Genomic DNA, 21,905 nt, shown 5'->3' with positions numbered 1-21,905 from the left:
TATTATTCACCGAACAATAAATCATTTTTGATCAAAATAAGGGATTAAAATTTAAGAAAGGTAAAAACGCTTTTTTCCAGTTTGTGCTTTAAAAGAATAATATACATAAATAATGTTTAATGTGTAATCCTTTTACGATTTAGTTTGAGGCAATGAATTTCATTTCTTGGAAATGAGAAAATATTAATTTGCATATTTTTTTTAAAGAGCTTGCAATTTCTCAATTTTTTTAAGTCAAATTTGGATTTGACTCGTTTTTTGTTATATGTAAGAAATCAGTTAAAATAAAATTTCGTATTAAAATAATCTATGTTGTAAGAATTCGGATTTAAAATCATAATATTCGTGCAATTTTTTGCTTTACGTTTTGCATAATTAAATTTTTTTATCTTTTATACATTTTTAGTCCAAAGAGACAATTTGCCCAGAAGGACGCATGCAATTCAATCAACATGCGCATTTAATCACGCATGCAACTCAGTCAACATATACATGTATGTCCGATTTTATGAAAGACATTTCAGTTAACGAAAGGTGAGATATCTTTGTTTTTTACCTTTGTTAGCAAAAAACATTCACGAATTTCTTCATTGTTTTCATTCCGTATTTGAAGAAGAAAGTACGCAAATTGGCTTTTTTTTTTTTTTCAGTTAATGAAAGAAATTCGAAAAGGATTTTCGCTTTTATGAAAAAGAGAGAACAGCGAAAAATGAAAATAACGAAAATGAACCACGCGCGTAAGTGAGTACAACAAACAGAAATTCAGTAATATTCTAGCTAAATGACAGAAAACAAAGATGGCGTCAATGATTTTTAACAACGTTCTTCTTCGCTTAACGCCATTTTAGCTCAAGACAGATTTCTCAGGAACGCTTTCGTAAAGCAGGGGGAACCCGTATTCTGAAATGTACCTATATTTATAAACACACGTAAATTATTACATACCTGTTAAGCGACATAATAAGATCAGTACTCTTATTAACCAGAACCAGATTTCCAAATAAATAAAACAAGAAATCCAATTAACGTTAGCCATACTACAATAACTAAACAGTTCCAAACAATAAAGAACACAGAAAATTTGCTAAGAATGCATATGCTGCTAACTCATTTTAGTTTCTATCCTCCGAAAATACAGTAAACAAAATGCTTTACACATGCGTAAATTGTATCTTTCATTATTTTTATTATAACCAATACGACAAAAGCCAAACAAAATTAATTTGCTATATTTCGCATTCGTTATTAATTAACTCTATGGAAAATTAACTTTGCTTCGCCTTACAGAAAAAGGAAATTCACTATTCTTAAAACTAAATTAATACTTCGTATATTATATGATTTTATTCATTTAGGGCAACGAAATCTTTTTCTTTTCGTTTTAAGAATTGCTTAGATCGTATTACTACATAATCCTTCCAATTTGCCGAAGTTAAGTTACGTTATTTTCATTTAACGAAAGCAAGGTACAGAAACAAAATAACAGCTGAATAATTACGAAAGATAATTAGTTTAATTTTTCATACCGATTTTCTTGAAATACTTGAACTGATATCATTAAATAAATTAGGAAATATCAATTACTTTACTTATTCTTGGGAAAACAGTATTTATTTCGTATTTCGTTTTTGTAAACATTTGAAGGGTATTACTAAAGAATTAAACAGAATACTGTAAAATAAAGGATATTTTAATCTTTTAAAATTTCCAATTTACTTTTCATTTTTTCTTTCTTTTATTTTGCTCAATAGATGGCATCAGATGTTCGCTGCAATTAGAAGACGTAGACTAATGAATCTGCGCATCATAATTTGCTCCTAAGAACCGTATCTCTTTAAAAAGAAGTTCAAAATAAATAAATTTTCATTTCAATACACATAAAGCCAACATAAATTATAAACTAATTCCAGATCTGGGAAGTATAAACGGTTAACTTTTATGAAAAAAGTAGACATTTTTTTACAATTTTGGCTCTAAAATTTTGGAACGAAAAGACTCTTAACTAAAAATGAAATAATATCTCCTTTAACATGACCAAGATAGTAAAGTCACACGAGAAGAATCACACAACACGCAGTTATGCGATTTATGCTGCAATCCACGACATCATCGTTAAGGTTCAGAATGAATGATGCCCAACAAAATGTCAGAATTTCAGAACTAAATGGCCACACAATTCCTAAATGAGATGCTAATTAGTACCAACTACTAGTACCTTAACCAGTTTCGAATGACATAGGCGTTAATGAGGAGGAAGACGCACAGCGAGTAAATGTGGTTTGTGACGTATCGCATTACCACTTTCCAGCATATGCCGCAAATTGAACATCTTGCACGATGCCCAATAACGACGGAATCAATCATTCAAAATGCGTTCCGGGCGACGTTTATCCGGAGGATTCAAGACTTGCAACATATCAGTCCAAACATTGATCAACAGCAAACATGAAATCTTTTCAGGGAATTCATTAATCAACAATCGTCGTCGCGCCGAGCCCACAAATTTAACCGCTTCCCAGTGTCACAACTCCAGGCATAGACGGGCCTAATGCTAATTACGTGTCAAATCGCGAAAATCTAGTGATCCGAGTTAAAACTCTGATCCTAGTTATAACTATATTTGAGAGTATCGCTCCCACATGATTAATATCTCATTAGGAGTTGTCGATAGAGGTACGCTTTGCACGGTTGGCAGCACGGAAAAGGGGAAAGCGCTCCAGGCGCCATCTAGTAGAAATATCACCTTCTGTAGTTCTCATAGAAAAGGGCATGGTATGGCGAATTACTTTTTTATGTTAGTTAACGAGAAAATGCAGACGTCAATAAAAATAAATTAATGATATATTTTTATATAATAAAAGGCGAATAATCAATAATTTTCATAGGAAATTTCTACAGTTAAGGTAATTTTCCAGTTAAGATTTGAAGTTTTGATAAGATACTAAAGTACTTATTACACAAAAACTACAAGGGGTTGAAAAAAGAAATATACATAAGAAATTAGGGAGGAAGGCTTCTCTGCATAGTTTTCAGCTTACAACGGAAAACAACTTTTAGGGTAGTGTTTTCAGCTTAGAAAGGAAAACCAAGTTGTTTATTGGAACAACACATACAGCTTCGAAATATTTTACAGTTGAAGTGAAAACATTGATTCTTTTATAATTAATACACATTTTAGCTGCTGTTTCAAAGTAACTGCAATGCAGTTAAGCTTTAATACAACTTAATAATTAAGTTGGCAGACGAAAATTACGTAAAATATTTTGTTTTATTATTTAAGTTTAATTTATTCCTGTTGAAATCAAAACCAGATGCAAATGTGCTTCAGTTCAATATATTTGTTCTTTAAATTATGATGACGTCTTATAAATGCAGTACAATTTTTCAAAGCTGTGTTTTATTTTCCTGTAACCAGAATTCCTATTATTCCTGTAACCAGAAATAAAAATGAATTCTGACCGTAAATTTTGCATTTTTGCTCAGAATTTCTTAATATTTCATTACTGTCTCCAATATGAGACGATCTCACACATACAAAACGATCCTACATTCTACAGTCTTTTACTTTAAAATCGGGATTTTAAGGTCGTAGTGACCTCCTTCTCATTTACCATCGTAACATGCACAGTCAACATCGAACAGACGGAATCAACGATATACAGCAAATTAAAGGATTCGACCTTTTTCCGCAGCTGTAGTTACCGTGGTTGGGAGGCCAGGTTTGAAGGGAAAAAAGCGCCCTTGAAGAGCTTATTTTAAAGTAACAGACTAGGAGAGGCGTTTTACAGGTGTTGGCGAGAGATGCACTTGCATGTAAGACGGTTTGACGTGTATAAGCTTCATACATTGAAGGTATTTTACAAGCCAAATTATGAAATCGTTTTATTTAATTATATTTTGAGTAGAACAAAATAATTTTCTCTCTTTTAACTTCAATCTTAATGGGTAAGAGACCAATTACATTAAAAAGTTGTTTGACTAGCATTTAAACAACACGGTTTAAGTAGGGCGTTTTTACGGGAAAACCATCATTAAATATTCATCTAAATAAGATTCTTTGTTGTTACGAACTCAAAGACGATTGAAAAAGAAACCCAGAAGGCAAGCAATGCCATTTGCGGGCTATTTTCCGTAGCCAAAATGTCAAATCTCCTCTTATACGGCACCATTTTGAAAGCACTCTATAGAACATCAGAAGCATCTAACGGAGGATTCGCTTTTAAGAAGCTCTCAGAGAATTTTACGAAAAAAGTCAAGAGATGAGTAAGATTAATAAAACATCTAAGCAGATGGTCCACACCCCCCCCCACACACACAGGCAAAGTTCCTTTCTTCAAATTTTATGTGAAATTAGATTCGAAAGTTTGCTATCGACACACGCTGTACAAGCATACATTATTAAACGGGCATACAAAACATCCACTAAAATGATTACTGGATATAAAATTAAAAAAAATAATGAAAAATAAAATTTATTCATATTATTCGGGGGAGCTTCCGTTTTTGAAAGTACGACTCGGCCCCGATTACATACTTCAATTAATAACTTCCGAGTCCCATCTGTTTCCAATATAAATAGGTGACAAAATCGACCCAGAAGGGTAAAATGTACTCAACCCTTTACTGACTGATGAGTTAATGCCAGATCCCCCCCCCAATATGGGACCCCAGATCATCGAATGACGTCACAGGTTCCCCACAGGGTTATGATCCTATGCAATGGCCGGAAGGTGCCTCAACGTGAAGAGGTAATAGACCCAGACGTTTTGGTACTGCAGATTACTTATAATAATGGAGTTTTTGAATTTAATGGCCCTCCATTTTCAGGATTTATAGTCTGCACACTGCGTTTTTTATTTGTTTAAAAGCTGATTATAAAAATGACAAAATTCAAAATTCGTAAGTTCTGTTAATTAGTTACACTCCTAATAAAATGATAACATGGTTTTAAATCTGTATATCACGGTGATACATACAGTTATTTATATCAAGCATATCGCTTTATATAGAACAATATAGACACAGATTTTGATTAAAGCGTGCAAAAAGCACATATAACATACGTAGCCAGAGGATCCTTATGAAAACTCTTTTAGACCTAGAACAGCTGAATAAGAAATAGAGATATTAGTTTTGATTTAACTTAACACATACACTAAACAACGAGGTTAAGTCTTACACGCGAGGGGTACATAAAATATACTTATGAAATAAATAATCGTTATTTGAAAAATTATCACAATTTTTTTTTATATTGTAGTTTTAATAATAGTCACAACATTTAGATGCACTGTTTTAAATGTCAGCTGAGTAGAAGGCAGTTTTCGATAAAAGTGAACACTGAAAAATATCAAATAAAAAATATGTCTTGAAACCCCATTATTATCCACAAAGAACTGCAAATTTTATTCGAAAAATATTTACGCAATAACACAATTAAAACGAGAAATGTATAATTGATGGACAGACATTCAAATAAGATAAACAATCAAGATGGAAGATTGACTTGGATCAGCAGGTAAAAAATTTGCACAAAAAGATAAGTATTAAATATTGTTCCTGAATATTGAAGTTGTTATTGAATAATTATTGAACTGAAGTTATTAAATGCTATTATTGAAACGTTTCACTTGAACATTATTGAACAAATCCAACTATTCCTAGTGTCCCTATAATAATGATTTTCAAATGATTGTCTTGGTTAGTATGATACAGATACAAGCAAATTAATCGTGAATTGATATCTTTACAACGAAGTGACTACTTCTGTTGGGAATAAAAAAGGCAAAAAAGGTACCAAATTTTAAAGTGTTTTAAAGAGGACTTAATTAATGCAATTTACGATTTCCAAATATATATAAAGAGCAACGACAAAATAATTGATGCAATAGAGATGTTTTTTCAACGATTTCACAATCACATCGTTATTTCAGAGATTTCTATAGATAAATTTATTCTTAGAAGATTTTTATTTTAGTTCACTATGACTGCACCAAGATTTTTATTTTCGTTCCTATTTTAAGCGTATTTTAGCGCCGCAGTATCAAAATACTAAGCTGTCAGCATAGAGGTCATCATAAATCTTCATTCCTTTACATATACATTAAGCCTACTCTAACTGCGAAGACAGGAAAAAAAAAAAACGCGTGTGGACATAAAGGATGGCTTGTCTTGGTCACAAATCAAAAGAAATGAAAGAAGATTAGAATCCGCCAGAACACAGAACACATATTTCTCGACGAAAGCTTTCTCGTTATATTACACCTTTTAAAGAATGTATATATGCACATAAAAAATTAAAAGGAAATGGATCCAGAGAAGAAATTCATCAACAGCGAACTAACGAGCTCAATTTAAAAAAACACATGAAGCTATTAAAAGCTTGGCCGAAAAAATTAGCATGAATACTCAAAGCGGGAATATGATGAATATATCTGGACTGCATTACATTAAATTTTAATTTTTTTGCCAGCCGCCAGTGCGTTTGGTTTCGTACCGCACTCAACTCTCGCATAATCCTCGGCCTCGGGCTAGAACAGCCAACAATTTCGCCAGAACTGCATCAAGCACAGTTCCTCTGCCAAACCCCTGGGATTTGTTGTCACTTTGGTAGGCTTACTGCAATGTGTCTTTTCCCAAGGTTTCGAGCTCTCTTTCTATTAAACAGCCCCGTTTGCCCGCAGCGGTCTCGCATTAATGTGCAATGTCAACTTTCATTAGCCCGGTGTGCGCAAACGAAGGTATGGACCGACTCAACGTCCTGTGGGACTCGCGTGAGTTGCGCGAAGGGGTTCAAGTGTGCAAATTTGTATTGCACGCGAGTCGCTTCGAATTACTACTCCGAATAAATGAAGGAAGAGAGACATTCAACGTGCTGCAGGCCGTAAGTTCTCATAGTCATAAAACATACCAACAATGAGGCACGTAAATGCGGCATAATAAGCTTGGCAGTTAGCTATCCAGTGCAAAGATGCGATGCATAGGAAGGCGGAAAAAAATTAACAAGTAAAATACCCGACATGATGTAGAATTAGAAATGATGTCATTACCAACAACTATGCTTCATGAATTAGTGATCTGTGGACGTGCTTTTTCTAGACCTAAACCTAATCATAAAGATAGAATTGAAGACAATGTATACAATTCAACGTGAAAATAAAATCAACCCTTTCGTGGCAACCACATCTAGAAATTAGCAGCTTATCTAAGAACATGAATAAATATCGGTATTGAACCTCTTCCACAGACTATGAAAGTTATCAACGTCGTGGGTGGAGTGTCATCTTACAGAAGGTTCACTGTAATGGACCACCTCTGAAAATGATAAGTACGTCTGAGAACATAAATAACATGGGTACTGGACATCAACTCTCTAAAAAAAGTATTTTCATAGATAAAAAACACCAGGAATCTTGTGTGTTATCATAGAAAAGATCCACTACACTGAACAAGAATTCATGATAGTATTAATCAAACTCGTTAAGATAATAATTAACATTCTAATATAGCTATGTTCCCGAAAATCGGCGCCCGAATGTTATCGTGGTTAAAGGACATTAATAATATAACTTGCCTAGGCGCAAAGATGTATCCAGATTTCAAAATAATTAAAAATTAATTCCAGTGCTTTATGTTTCCATACTTGAAGAAAATGAATACTTTTGAAAAATATAAATATTTCAAATCACGTAACACATTAATTGCGGGACATTTCTGCAAGAAGAAGTACAGTTTTGATTTAATAAAAAGCAGTAAATATCACATTGTTTTCAAATAATAATAATAAAAAAAAACTTTTGCATTTCATTTATAAGGGAATTTTAAATACTGAACACATTATTAGCTATTGATTTTGGTAATTCATACTTCAATTATCTGATAATTCATGCATTAAAATGTATTTTGTGAAAATCATCAGTATTTCTAGAAGTGTGGTAGTACAAGTGGTACAAGTTTTACAAGCGAGAAAGAATAGCGTAACGAATGTATACATGAGAAGGGGGGAGTTTTTTCCCCTCCATATATTTTAATTTTGTTAAATCTTTAGTGGTAGTCTCTTATTTGCAGCGTTTATATGGAATCAGAATACTTTCGAATTTCAACTAATTTATTCATTTTCACAAAAATTCTGTGTAATTTTTTTTTTAATTCGTGCGTATTTTTTTAAATTCCAATTTGGATTCTATGATAGGTGGAAAAAATGTACAAATTGCATAATAACGCAGAATTTGTATATGGTGGAATAAAAAGCACGGATATCTTATTTATGTTAAATAAACAGAAATGAAATATCACTGCCTTTTATTCCACCATATAGAAATTCTACATTATTCTGCTATTCGTATATAGTTTTTTTTTCACCTATCACAGTATCCAAATTTAATGCTTTTAACTCCTGGGCGCTTATGGATTAGTTTGGAAATCAAATTATAAAATTGGAATAAACTAGGAGTTCTCTAAAAGTTTTCTACTAATTCTAAGCTCTGAGAAGCTTCTCTCTGCAATCGTTATCGTAGAAGGAGCATTAAATACGATTCGTGGAAAATCTGAAAATCCAGCAATTCATACCTAGAAGCACTATTTGTAACATTTTGGAAAGAGAAGTATTTTGTAAAAGTTACAGCGAATGTAAACTGCTCGAGTGTTCTGTAATGTCTGGGATGGAGAAGTACTTCGCTCAAAGGTTTGCGAGAATTTAGACTACTCAAATAAATCCTACTCGTTTAAAACTTCTGCTGACTTTAGTCTGAATTAAATTGAAGACTGGGATACTGAATTTTAAGAACTTCAGGCTCGCAACAATTTATTGTCGACGGATGAGATGACTTAGTTATTTTCAGGAATCCCTTCTCATTCTCGATGGTGTATTTCAGCAAAACTCAAAATTTCTCTAATAAGAAAAGTTACTGAATGCATGTAAATAAATGCTCTCTTCCTCCCCCCCCCTTTTGTAAAAAATATGGCAGCATTTATGCTTTATTTCGTCACCAAGATCGGCCAACATGGTACAGAAATAAGAAATATTTGTAGCGATTACTGCATTAACAACTACAGTATTTCACCTTTATCATTTTTACCGTTTGAATCAGCATTCATAAAAAATTATTTTGATTTCGGATCTTCATATAAGTCGTGCTTATGATTACGATGCTTATGTGGAGTTAGAGCACTTAAAAATTCATCAATAAAATCCTCTCATGAAATTGCTCGATTCTAGGATTTCATTCCTGGAAGTGTTTTCGATCAAAAGAACAGCAAGCAAAGTTATGCTTTTTTTTACTGGCGTTCAAGATCTATAATAAATGGAAGGCGCAATTTATGGAAGATGCATGTGTTCACAGGCTTGCCTGCATTAGCGATTCGTAACAAGCTATAACAGGTTTCAGGATAACAATTTTATATTTAATATTCATAGCTTTTATGAATATTACAAAACAAAAAGAACTCGAATCAAAATTTTAGAAAAAGTTTCTCGTATCCTTCACATACGAATAAGAAAAAGAAGGGGCGAAGAGTTTTACTTAATATTAAAAGTTTTTAAACTAAACCAAAATTTTAAATCTGAACTTAGTGGAACACAAATTCAAGACTACAGTTTTTAAAAACTACATTTATATTTATTAAGAAGATGGCAAATGAAGTAAATAATTAAAACTTTCGAATCAGGATATTTTATTTTCAATCTGGCAAAAAAATCATATGAATAACAGTTCAAATTATATTTTCAAGAAACATTTTAATGCAAGCAGGGAGGAGGAGGACGGAGGTTATTTGAAGAATAAGGGGGAGATAATTTGAAGAAATAACATAAATAAATATTAGTAATGGAACGCTAAATTAAAAGCTGGTACTCAAGAGTCGCCACATGAGGATAATGGTGATACGGATCCACTGAAAATGCAACAAAAGGGTTCTTTTTTATTGAATGTTTCTGTTGAAAAAACTAATCTTTTCAAAGTTTTGAATAGTCGACTTTAGGGTGTTTTAGAATAGAATTCGAAAGATCAGGATGATGAAAAAATCGCGAAGATTCGATTCAAATATTCCTTCTGAAAAATAATAATGATAGCTGAATTATTACCATTGTTTTCTCCATTGAAATACTGATACATCCAGCATCATAATATACATAGGCAGAAGTATAAAATAAAACAACTGACATTGCTCACGAAAACTTACTTTAAATCCCCATTAAAAATATAATAAAAAATAAATTCAAAAATTTTGCCACCTAATTCAAGGATAAAGAGAGAAAGGTAAACATTTTTCTTCTCTTTTATTCCTCACATAGTTTCAAGTTACGCGATGAACTAATGTTTCGCAAGACTTTTAAGACTGATTTAAAGCTATCACACGGTAGCTACTATTTTTAAAATTCATTTACACGACGGGCGGAAATATAGTCACATTCGGAAGCAGTGGTGCTGTCTCGGGAAGAAGTGTTTCTAATTCCAACGCTGCTGCGGAGGTGATAAGTTAAGTGAAACGCCTTGAGTTGTCACTTCAGTCTGCAAGCTGAGTTTTTCTTCATCCTGGGTTAATGTCTCGCGTCTAAATATAGACGACGTTCCGTTGTTTCTTATAGACGGCAGATGAACAAAATGCATGCTCATAAATATGTCGAGGACCACTTCTCCGAGTATTATTCAAGGAAGAGCAGGACCGCTCCAGAATACTGTAGGATTAGCCAATGGATATTAACGGGAGAGAGAGTTATCACGTGACGCTTCGTCTCAGTCAGCTATTCTCATTACTCTGTCATCGCAAGCTTGACGTGTAGACATCAGCTCATAAATTACAGCTAAGTTTCTAACGGTCTGTAAATAGGAGGGAGCGTGGTTCGATATGAACCATTTCAGTAGACATTCGTAACCACGAATTGACAATTCTAGCTTCCAAATTTCTAGCCTTTCCAATTTCGGCAGGCAACAGTGGAATATTATCGAATACGAGTATCTGTTCTCTGCCAAGTTTTCAAGCGACGAGAATTTATATTCTAGTTTAAGTTTGCGGGTGAGATGTATTAAAATGTTATACAACAAATTATGTTATGTCATCTTAATTAAATCAATGTTAAAAATTATAAAGACGTCAAATACAAATATTTTGTCTCATGCATATCTCAATAAAAACCATAACAACTGTAATTAATAACAATTAACACTTCCAAAATAATGACCAAATTTATTAGTTAGTTAATTAAACGTAGAATATTAAGAATATATGTAGACCTCGTTTTCAAAATCAAGCCTATTTGAACTTCTAAATGCAGAAACTTATGTGCAACGCTAACATAAGATGTTCCAAATCGCGAAAATCAGCCCTAACGCTGACCTTTCGTCTTTGAGTTTTACATACGAAAATTAAGCGTTAACCTAGACCCATTAATCCCACACTTGAAACATTCAAGTATACATCTTCCGCTTTCAAAGTTCCAGAACCTTAAAACGAAACTCCCACAACTAGAATATCAATACATCTTTCATTTTTTTCGTTTAAAATGAAAAATTAAGCCTAACGCTGAGATGCGTTGCATTTTAAAAGTTCCAAATCTGAAAACTTAGATCTACACCTTACGATTTTTAATTTCGAAACCAAATCCACATTTTATGATTCTTGGAGCTTTATAATAAAAAAAACCAAGCCAAACATAAACCTTTTCGTTCTTGAAGATCTAACAATGGAACTGGGATGTTGTTAGATCTTCTGGAAGATCTAACAACAGTGGAACGTCAAACCTAACACAGAACTTTTGATTTTGAAATCTCGAATAGCATGAAGAATTTAATTGCTGTAAACTTCATGTTTCTGAAATCCCAAAACCTTTAAAATCAAGACTACATATTCCGATTTTGAACTCCCAAATCTAAAACATATATCCAATATCTCGTTTCCTAAAACTTAAAACTCGAAAATTTAAGTCCTTATCTATTATCCTACCTAATTTAAGTCCTACCTAAACTTATTCTTACCTATTCAGAAGTCGCAAACCTAAAAAATGATATCTACATTTTCCGATTTTGAACTCCCAAACTTAGGAAATCAAACCAACACACAACTTCACTTCTTAAATCTTCAACTCGAAAATTTAAGTTTAAAAGTAGTCTCAAACTTGTATATAAAAATGAGCATAAAAGTAGACCCTTCGTTTCTAACCTAGCGAATAAAGCCTAGTAATTCTAAACCTAGGAAATCAAGCCTACACGCAAAACTCACTTTTTTGAACACCCAAATTTGAAGAAGTAAGATCTTTCGCTTATAAAATCGCAAATTCATAAAATTTAAGCCAACGTAAATCATTAATTTATATAAGTCCTAAACCTGAAAAATCACGAACTTGGTTTGGAATCCAAAAGCTGGGATTCTCAACTTTTCCTCGGAACTCATGCCATTTTTATAACAAAAATAACCCAGTTCTTTCGATGCACAGAAGGAATTCTCCAACTCAGGAAAGGAAAGGACTTTTCTACAATTCCTTACATCCAAAGAACGATACAATGCGAGCTTGCCCGTTAACTGTAAGGACAGTCCTACGGTGCAAGGAAAAAAAAGGAGCGCTTAAAAAAGAAAAGAAAATTAATTGTCTAAAACTCTCAAGAGCGATGAAGAATGAAAGTGCGATGCTAATTTGCATATCACCTCCTTTTCCTATCCAATCGTTCATTACATCACCTCCCCCCTTTTCCCAAAAATCGAATTCAATACACCAAACGCTCCAGTTTTTTCCTTATTTAATTATTTTCGACACGTACCCGTAATCTATTATAATCAAAGGCTCTTAAAACGAGGGAGGGTGATTATACAGGGATGAATTTAGCAGTGTTCCGTTATAGTATTTAAGGGAGATTCGGCTCTTTTAATTTCATTAAGGAAAGAGAGAGGAACACATAAAAGAGTGCTTTAAATTAATACTCTGAAAAAGGGTAGTGCTTCGAAAAATCCAAAAACGTGTTCGGCATTAATTTATACGACGCAAGCTTTATTGTTATGCAAAAGAGGGGACGTTAAGCGGTTTGGTGAATGAAGAAGAACGTGGTGCTTCAAAATATGACTACTTCTTTAAAGATGTTTTTGTATTGGAATGAGTTCTTTGAGTTATAGATATGGGAGTCTTAAAATAGTCCAGGATATGGATATGCGTGCATGTTGTTAGTAATTCAGGGAAAATAACACTAGATGGCGCGCTGCCTAAATTCAGCAGCATGGCGTGCAACGAATGCAAACACAAAATAATTTACAGTCGGTTTTATGAAAATGTGGATAAGCTCATAAACACGTAGAAGTACTGTATCTTATCGTGCAACAAACTGGCATCAGAAGTTTATGCATAATCACTGATATAATTTTGGAAGGGGGAATGCAAAATTTAGGCTATGTTTCAAAGTAGTTATGAAGAATACATTATAGGTACAGCGCCGACGATGATGGCAACACAATATGCACGATACAATGCAAGGATTTCCAAACTGAGGACGGGAAACAATTTTTAGTGAGTCGTGAAAAACAAATTAAGTATTACGATATTTACAAAAATTTAAATTCATAATAAAATTTGATAATTAGTAATTAAATGACATTAAAAGTAATAATGATAAATCATCTTAATATTATAAAAATTTTAAAACATCATTATTATTTTATTATAACATTATTTTTCTCCAGCACTCTTTTCCACAATAACTGTATAACATGGACCGCGATAAACTGCAGCTACAGTATGTAATACAACTAGTCATGGTTCTATCTCAAACATTTTAAATTTTACCATACACTAAAATGTATGTGCCACCATCAAAGCATTTTCCGGTTAAAATTCGCACCATTTTATATTCATTTCAACCTTATGTATAAAAACTGTACCACAAAAAATGCTGTTGTTGTTTATTATCACTTGTTTAACGTACTCAGGCCCAAGCCCACGAAATTCCTCATGGCAAGGAGCGCTTAGAATACGCCTACCGTTGGCAACAGCCTTGAGCACTTGTGATCACAGAAGACATGTCTTGATCAGTGACATCAAAGTACTGCAATATGTAATAAGCAGAAGGTATTCCATGTTCGAATTAGATACATAGTGGGAAAGACAGGTTACCATTTACGAAACTATCTGTTTCAGAGTCAAACACGGGTTTTGAGAGCATGATAAAATTGTTTTTAGTGACTTTGTAACACTATGACAGTTTTCCAGTTCGTGTGAATAACAGCTGCTTTCAATTGTTTTATTTTATTAATTTATTCATTATTTCATCTGTTTGCTCATGCTCAACAACAATGCAATAGTAAGTCAGCAAAACAGTTGTCGTAAGTTGCAAGAAATTAATGGCATTCCTCCGTACAGGCTGTTGTAACGTAAACTGTTAGCACATCCAGATGGCCAGTGAAAGATCCCTAGTTTAAATCCTGGCGACAGCATGATTTATCATGTTTTCTTCCTTCGGCAAATCTCATGGTTTCTGCATATAAAGCAAATGTTTCATGCAATAATAACAAACAAACATCCACTTGACGTTGTTACATTTTTGCTTTTGTTTCGGATACCAACAGAATGCGTATAAAATTCGCCATCACTGATTTAAGCACATATATCATAAGAATTAAACACATAATAGAAGAAAGGGAAGGAAGGCGATACAGATATTGCACTAGTCTATTAATGTATTAATTAATGCTGCATTTCTAATTTAGGAAAGAGGGTGAACCAAACGTCGGAAAATCGATACAGCTCTATTAGCTCTTGAAATATGCCAAGACAACAATTAGTTAATGAGTTAAATGCTAGTTGACATCGAATCCCGTATTATTGCGCAATATTATTAATTAGACAGAAAGAAGCAGAGCTATATGAGTATCTGTAACATTTTGTACAATTTTAAATCTTAATAACTTAATAAAGAACTTAGTGCACTTCTAAAAATTTAAAATTTTATTTTTTTATGCATGGGAACATAGGTTTAAATAAATTCCATCATTATTTTCTTCTTTTTTCTTTACACGAGAGCAATATGATGATAATTCGCTTTCTATTCTCTTGTTCCCAATAGAACATCAACGAATAAAGAACAAAGCAATTACGTAAAATTTAATGAAGTTAATTAGTTTCATCTTGACAATAGAATAGAGGACGAGATTAACAACGTTAAACCATTTTAATAGCCTCGCCATCAGCGAACTAGTTAATATAAAATGCCATCTTATGGACTCACGGGATTTCATTTAAGTGATGAAATATCCAAAGCAAGACGAAGCCGTGTTATGCTTAATTTTTAATGCTTTGAGCGCATACGATGCACTCTGGTAATTACCTAATGACTACAGTAACAGCTAGAATGACTTAAATTCGAAAAGTTAAAAAACCGACATTTGAATTTTAATATAACATTCATGGTTCTAGCACCTGAATGGATAAAAATACAACAGATTTTGTTATTAGGTTAAAGATCTCAAGCTATCCATTGAGAATATGTATGTCCTAATTCACATATAAAATAATTAGCTATTTCGTTAACTATTAATTAGATATACAGAAAGTCATTCACATATTCTGAAAACAGTTCTCCTGGTTATGCAGAAATGTTTTGGAATAACAGCTTAAACTTTTAAATACGTTGAAATGCCCATTGATATTTTTAATGCAAAATGTTTTCTAAAAAATTATGTGATTAAGTAAATTTTCTAATTCCTGAATTATGAGATGAATTAGAAAACTGACATATAAGAAATTGAGATTAGAGTCTAAGATATCGATGTATTTGCCATTAGAGTTTCAAAAGGTTAAGATCTAAAAAAATACAAAAATCATACAATTGGAAAAGCCTGCAATTTGATCCAGGCACGTAGATTTCAGTTTAACACGTGAAGGAATCGTTAAACAGATAGGACTGGCCTACTAGTTTAAGACCTAGTCAGAGAGAAATTACACATACAGAAAATGAAATGTTAACATTTAAACTGGCAAATCCAAATTAACAAAAGTAAGGAAAAAACTTTGTTTTCATATCACTTCAGTTTAATTTAAAGTCATGTGCGTAAATCGGCGTCAAATGGAGACTTGTGCATTTACTTAATAAAGAAATGACTTAATTATTCAAGATACAGCTATGTATTTATTTCGCGCACTACGTACTGTCCCTTAAGAGTACGACACCAAATTCGCCAAAAAGAATCCATTAAGACCCTTCTCCTTTCCCTTAAGAGTGCGACATCAAAATTTCTATTTGACCACGATACCAAATTCGCCAACAGAAAAACGATAAACACCTTGAAAAGGATTCCTTCAATACGTTTATACCAAGTACTCTCAATTCATGAAGAATGAAATGAGTTTTGAAAAATCGTAATTTTAACTGAAGTAACATAGCATTTTATTATGAGTTTGTTATTTCGTTTTTCGGGATCACTTCACTTACGTCAAAAAGGCTGTAACATATTAAATTAATACCCCCCCCCAAAAAAAGGTTCATTGACAACACTTGCAAGTCGTATATATAATAAATACTGTCATGGCATAGTATAAAGAAACGCCATGAAATGGCGTAAAATGTCTAAAACTTACGACTTACTTACTTAATTAATTAGATTAATTAGACTTACTTAATTAGAATTCCTAATTCAATTCACGAAACTTATTTAAGGAAGTTTCTGAGTTAAAATTATGAAAACAATTCACGCTGCATAATTATTATTATTATTATTATTATTATTATTATTATTATATTTTCCATTTAGGCATTAATCGCACAAATACAGCTGCGTGCTGAAATGGAAAAATAACATAAGCCAATATCAAAAGGAAGAAAGCAGATTCGAGACATGTAATTTCGAGCATTCGCGTGACGTTTACGCCAGTAAAATCCTCCACATCTTACAAGAATGGAGGGGAAGAGGGAGGAAACAGTACAAAACTGCACCAACGTGCAAACAAAATTCTAAGCACGCGAAAATTAATTCGATAAAATATCGCCCCCCCCCCCGTCCAAATACCAAACGTTTCGGCAATGATCCAAGAAATCTCAGTTGCTATGTGAGTGCACAAGACCACAATTACACAATGAAATTCATGGCTTGCAGTTTTGCGAACTTCAAACACAGTGAGAATTACTAATTCAATTCACGAATGTGGCAGCTAATTTAAGAAAAGTGCCGAAATTGGCCAGGGATGCCAACACTGGAAGATTTCCTATTACCATGAAAGGATAGACGATTACATTAGAATCCATTTGACGGCTTCACAAACCAAACGGGCAGCTTCGTGGATTATAAAAGATTAGATATTTTACGTGACGCTGCACAGAATGGATTCGCAATACAGGCTGAATAATGAACACGGGGGACATTTTAATTCCAAATTAGAGCTTTTCAAAAAATACAAAACAAATGGCTTTTGTTTTCGTTGAAAAGCAATCAAAACACAACAATGGATAGTGTTTATTCTGTTTGCGTTAATACCTTTAATCCTTTCCTTTTAATTAAATACACTGCGCATACCAACCGCAAGAAGTTACATTAAGATACTCAACAAAGGGAAGTTTCAAATGCTATGAAAATCTCGCTTAAATTACAATTACTAATAATATAAATCTCTTACGATTCTTAACTCAGCTAAGTGTTAAAAAAATTTGAAATGCATGTTAGAATAAACACAAAAACATTTCTAATATAATTAATATAAATTTTTTCCTACAGGTTTCCTTCTGATGTAGCTTACAAAATAAATTTAGCCGATTTTGTATCGGGGTATGTTATATACGGCGTCCAGAACAATAATGCTGCAGATGTGATTAAAAACTATCAATTTAGATATGTAATAAATTAAACTTATTTAAAAACATATCAGTTAGATATTATATTAAAATTCGAGTTATTAAAAAAGATCAGTTTATTCCTTTCCTGTCACTCAAAACTTTTGAGCAATTATAGATCGATTAGATTTTAAAGGTGAATTAAAAATCTTATGCTTTATCGAATGTCAACATCCTGAGAACGGGTTTTTTTTTCGATGCCACGAGGAAACTGTATTGTAAATTAAACTTTTTTAGCAACTGCAGATCTATTAAAATTGAAAGGTGAATTAAATATCTTGTGCTTTACTGAACATCCTGAGAACTGTGTTATTATCGACGCCGCGAAGAAATTGGATTGCAAATAAAAAGTCTTGTACTTTGCAGAAAATCTTATGGAGAACTGGGTCCCCTCCCGCAACAAGTATGAGAAAAGTATTATGAGCAGTATTATAAGCAATATTATGAGTATTATAAGCAGTATGAGAAAAAATTAACCTCCTTGTTTTACAATGCTCTGAGGATAATAAATTTAAATATCTTATATGTTGCCGAATGTCAACATCTAGAGCACTGTTTTTTTTAAGACGCTGCGAGGAAATAAAATCTAAAATTTCATAGTTTGGAGAATAGAAACATTCTGTGAGAATTATTTTTTTCGCAATCCCACGATCAACTTAAATCGCAAATCTTAGGCATTCCGCAGTATAACCCTTTCCAAATCACGTGGCTAATAAACGTACGGCAGTGAAATGTGATGTGACATACGGTCTAAAAATTTGGGAAGATTCTGAAGAAGACGTTCCTATCATCAAAACCGAACGCAATATTGAGTAACGAGAATAAAAAAAGCAATCAATGAACAATTTATAATGATGAAAACAAAACAAAATATTCACAGAAATACGACACAAAAATCAAGTTACCTGCAACATTATGAATACGTCTATGTCGTTTAATTGGTTTTGCATGTATTTATTAAATCTTCAAAAATTTTAATTTAGTTCACCAAACGAAAAAAAATCAAGGAGCTCGAATTCTTAAAGACATTTGACTGACATTTCGATTCAGCTCATTAACCAAAGAAAAGTTATACTCGAGTAGAACTTACCACCACCTCGTCTAGCACCTGATGCAGAAGCCAAATCGCTTAATAGCAGTATGAAGATAATCCTACAAATCTGTAACATGATCATCTGCAAAAGAAAACAAAAGCATTAAAGGGCTGTGAATGACAAGCATTATTACGAATCAGCAAAATGATAAAAATAAGGGAACAACAACGTAAAAAAACAATGCAATATAAAGTTTGATGACCTAAGGAAAAAATTAATATTAAAAAAAATTATAAGTGTAGCAAAAATGTCCACATACTTAGGAATCAACAAGGCTGCGTAAGTAAATTAATGTACTTCAAATATTATGCCAGCGTTTCGTAAATCTGTGATGATTATGCCATACATTTTGAAACATTTTCATTGCAATTAAAAGGCAAAAGATTCTGAAAAAACGTTTCCCCTTCCCATGGCAGGCACTTGCCTATAACGGTATTGGCCAGTACTAAGTGCTTATAATGGCACTGGACTGCCTATAACGCAATTGGACACTTAGTAGAGGCCCCTACTACTAAGGTCAGAAATAGTGGCCACTTTACTGTGGAAGACATCTAACAGACGGCCACCGTTGCCTCCTATAAAGGGACATCCATGCCTTCTGTGGGACACGAACCCGGGTCATTCAGCATCGCAGTCAGGCTTCGCTAACCACTATACCGTCTGGCGGCCCGAAAAAACATTACGATGCTTCAGTTTACGCCTTTAACACCATGCTACGCAGCGAAACGTCATTGAACCTTAGACGCAGATTCCATGCTCCAAGATTTTTCTTTAAACGTACACTGATGGCCAGTCTTAATAGATGATTCTTTCAGATTTTTAAATAGTAAACAGTAAAATATTTTATCTTGTCTAGCTACATATTGCTGATAAAGCATATTCACATTGTTGCATAATATTCAACAGAAGTATAAACAGAGCATTACTCCAAGGCAAAAAGCCATCAAATGTGGTATTTGGTCTAAAAATTCCCAAACTTTAAGCCAAGCTGAGCCAGGAGAGGAAAATCGACTAATCACAGTGAGATACGTGATATAATTTTCGATTTTCGTGTAGCGGTGTGATTTGTCATCCATGTTAGGCTTAGAAAAACTACCGAATTTGGAATGAAAAATCTAAACATTTTGGTTGCTGAAAAAAGGAAAAGAAAATTAGAATTTGCTGATGAAGTATATTTGGCCATAAAAAAAGTACTCGCATTCTTCTATGGTTTTTATGAAGATAGTAAATATTAATTCCCTCGCTCGGAAGAATCTTTTAGATTAATCATAGTAAAACTACATCTGTTCTGTTTCGCAAATCTTACGCAATCTACAAGCGCTTTCAATGCCGGTTTCTATTTTTGAGAATCTATACTATTATTAACATTTAAACCAATAATTTTCTTGCGATGAATCATACAATTTTAATGTTCACTCAGAATCTACGTGGGCTGAAGCCGTTTGAAGAACCTATTATCCACGAATTCCTTTCCCGAAGAACTGAAAATTTCACAAACACAATTTCTGCAAATTTAATCTCTTCCTGGAAGACAACCTGAAAACACGAAGAAAAGAAAAACGATACGAAGACATTTTATAAAGCAAAACTGAATAATCCTCTAAAAATAGACCGAGATGATATATGCCATTCCGATTTCCACGTTAAAATCCGATTCTTATGAGAATTCCCTTACCTAAGACGTTGTGGGAAAAGAAGAAAGAGAAAAACTAATTACATTATGGTATCCACAAGCAACCGATATGAGATTGAGCGGAGTTAAGTTGCAGCTCTCCTGCACGAAGAAAATACACTACTTTATCCAAGCGCAGTTCCAGTGGAAGAGAGGTTATCTTTAATAAAGGCGATACGTTCTGGAAGAGAAATATTACAGTTCTTGTTCTTTATTTTCGTGCGTGACTTTTGGCGCCAAATACAATGCATAAAAAAGAGTTAATGTCAGCGGTTAATTTTTATAACGCTCGATAGTAAAAATATTAACTTTTTTAAGCAAGAAAAGCAAGTAATTAACAAAATAAGTTTTACGAAACGACTGTTTGCTGATAACAGAATAACAATTTCCCATTATCGGCACCTTTAGGGGTACAAATATTTGATGAAGGTTTTTAGCTGTTTATCGAAACGATTTTCTTACCTTTTCGCATCATTAAAAATTGAAGCTATGTTCGTTGGTTATATTCTGAAGTGCTTCTAAAACCAATTCGGCTTCTTATAAATTTTTAACTTCTCTTTAAGGTCCATACACTACACAGAGAAGTAATTTGCGAAAAAGTTCTCGTAGAATGGTATCCACATAAAATATATTTTTTAATAGAAGCTAGTAAAATTTTATCGAATATAGAATGCATCGAGCACACAAACTGTTTTAAGTAGCTTTATATTTGATTTGATAATCAAGGTAAAACAGCGTTACTTGCATAAATAATATGGCTAATGATTAAAATTTTATATTAGTAATTTTATAAACGCACAGGGAACGAATATGATAAATCTAATGTCGCTAAAAAAACAGCGACATTAGATTTATCATATTCGTTTTTTTTATAAAAAACAGGTTGACATAACTGAATAGATGTGGTACTGTATATATATGGCAGGGGAATCAACGGAGATTTTGTTCCACGAGGATGAATCAAAATTTGAATTCAGGACACTACGGAAATTTGTGACTGTTGAGTAACGGCACATAAACTCTATTAGAAAATCCTCTCAAAAGGTTGGTGGACATAAAATAGCAGTGTGAAAGCCTTAGGCCAGATTCTCATTATGTATCATCGTTGTCAGTCGTCACGACATGATCCCACTGTGTATCACGAATGAATGAAGCTTATGAATGTCATCATAAATCATAACTTATGACTATCAACATCAATCATATGAAGCTTAAAACTATAACAATGCTGATATACACTTTGTGTAATGATGATACACACTGTGTATCCTCACTGTCCCAGTCACAAGCTTCACATAGGCCATTAGCAAAAGCTGTCCGGATAATTATTTTAGCTCAGCT

General features: G+C 33.1%; 1 protein-coding gene across 7 annotated transcripts in view; it reads right to left on the bottom strand.

The window, feature by feature from the left end:
- The window catches only part of LOC118180806 (latrophilin Cirl-like), a 256,199-nt gene that overhangs the window by 99,115 nt on the left and 135,179 nt on the right, over positions 1-21,905 (bottom strand). For all 7 annotated transcript variants that reach the window (XR_015040224.1, XM_085812999.1, XM_085812998.1 and 4 more), the window contains one exon: positions 18,889-18,973. Coding sequence is in view for 6 of the 7 variants with exons in the window: in XM_085812999.1 (XP_085669125.1) it covers positions 18,889-18,973 (85 nt within the window). In the remaining variant the exon portion in view is untranslated. The remainder of the gene's footprint in view (positions 1-18,888; positions 18,974-21,905) is intronic.

Source organism: Stegodyphus dumicola, chromosome 3 (genome assembly GCF_044657685.1).
Source record: "Stegodyphus dumicola isolate Sdum_Otavi_A_Nest chromosome 3, ASM4465768v1".
NCBI lineage: Eukaryota > Metazoa > Arthropoda > Arachnida > Araneae > Eresidae > Stegodyphus > Stegodyphus dumicola.
Note: the sequence above shows the minus strand (reverse complement) of the source record. Positions and strands in the feature narration are given on the sequence as shown.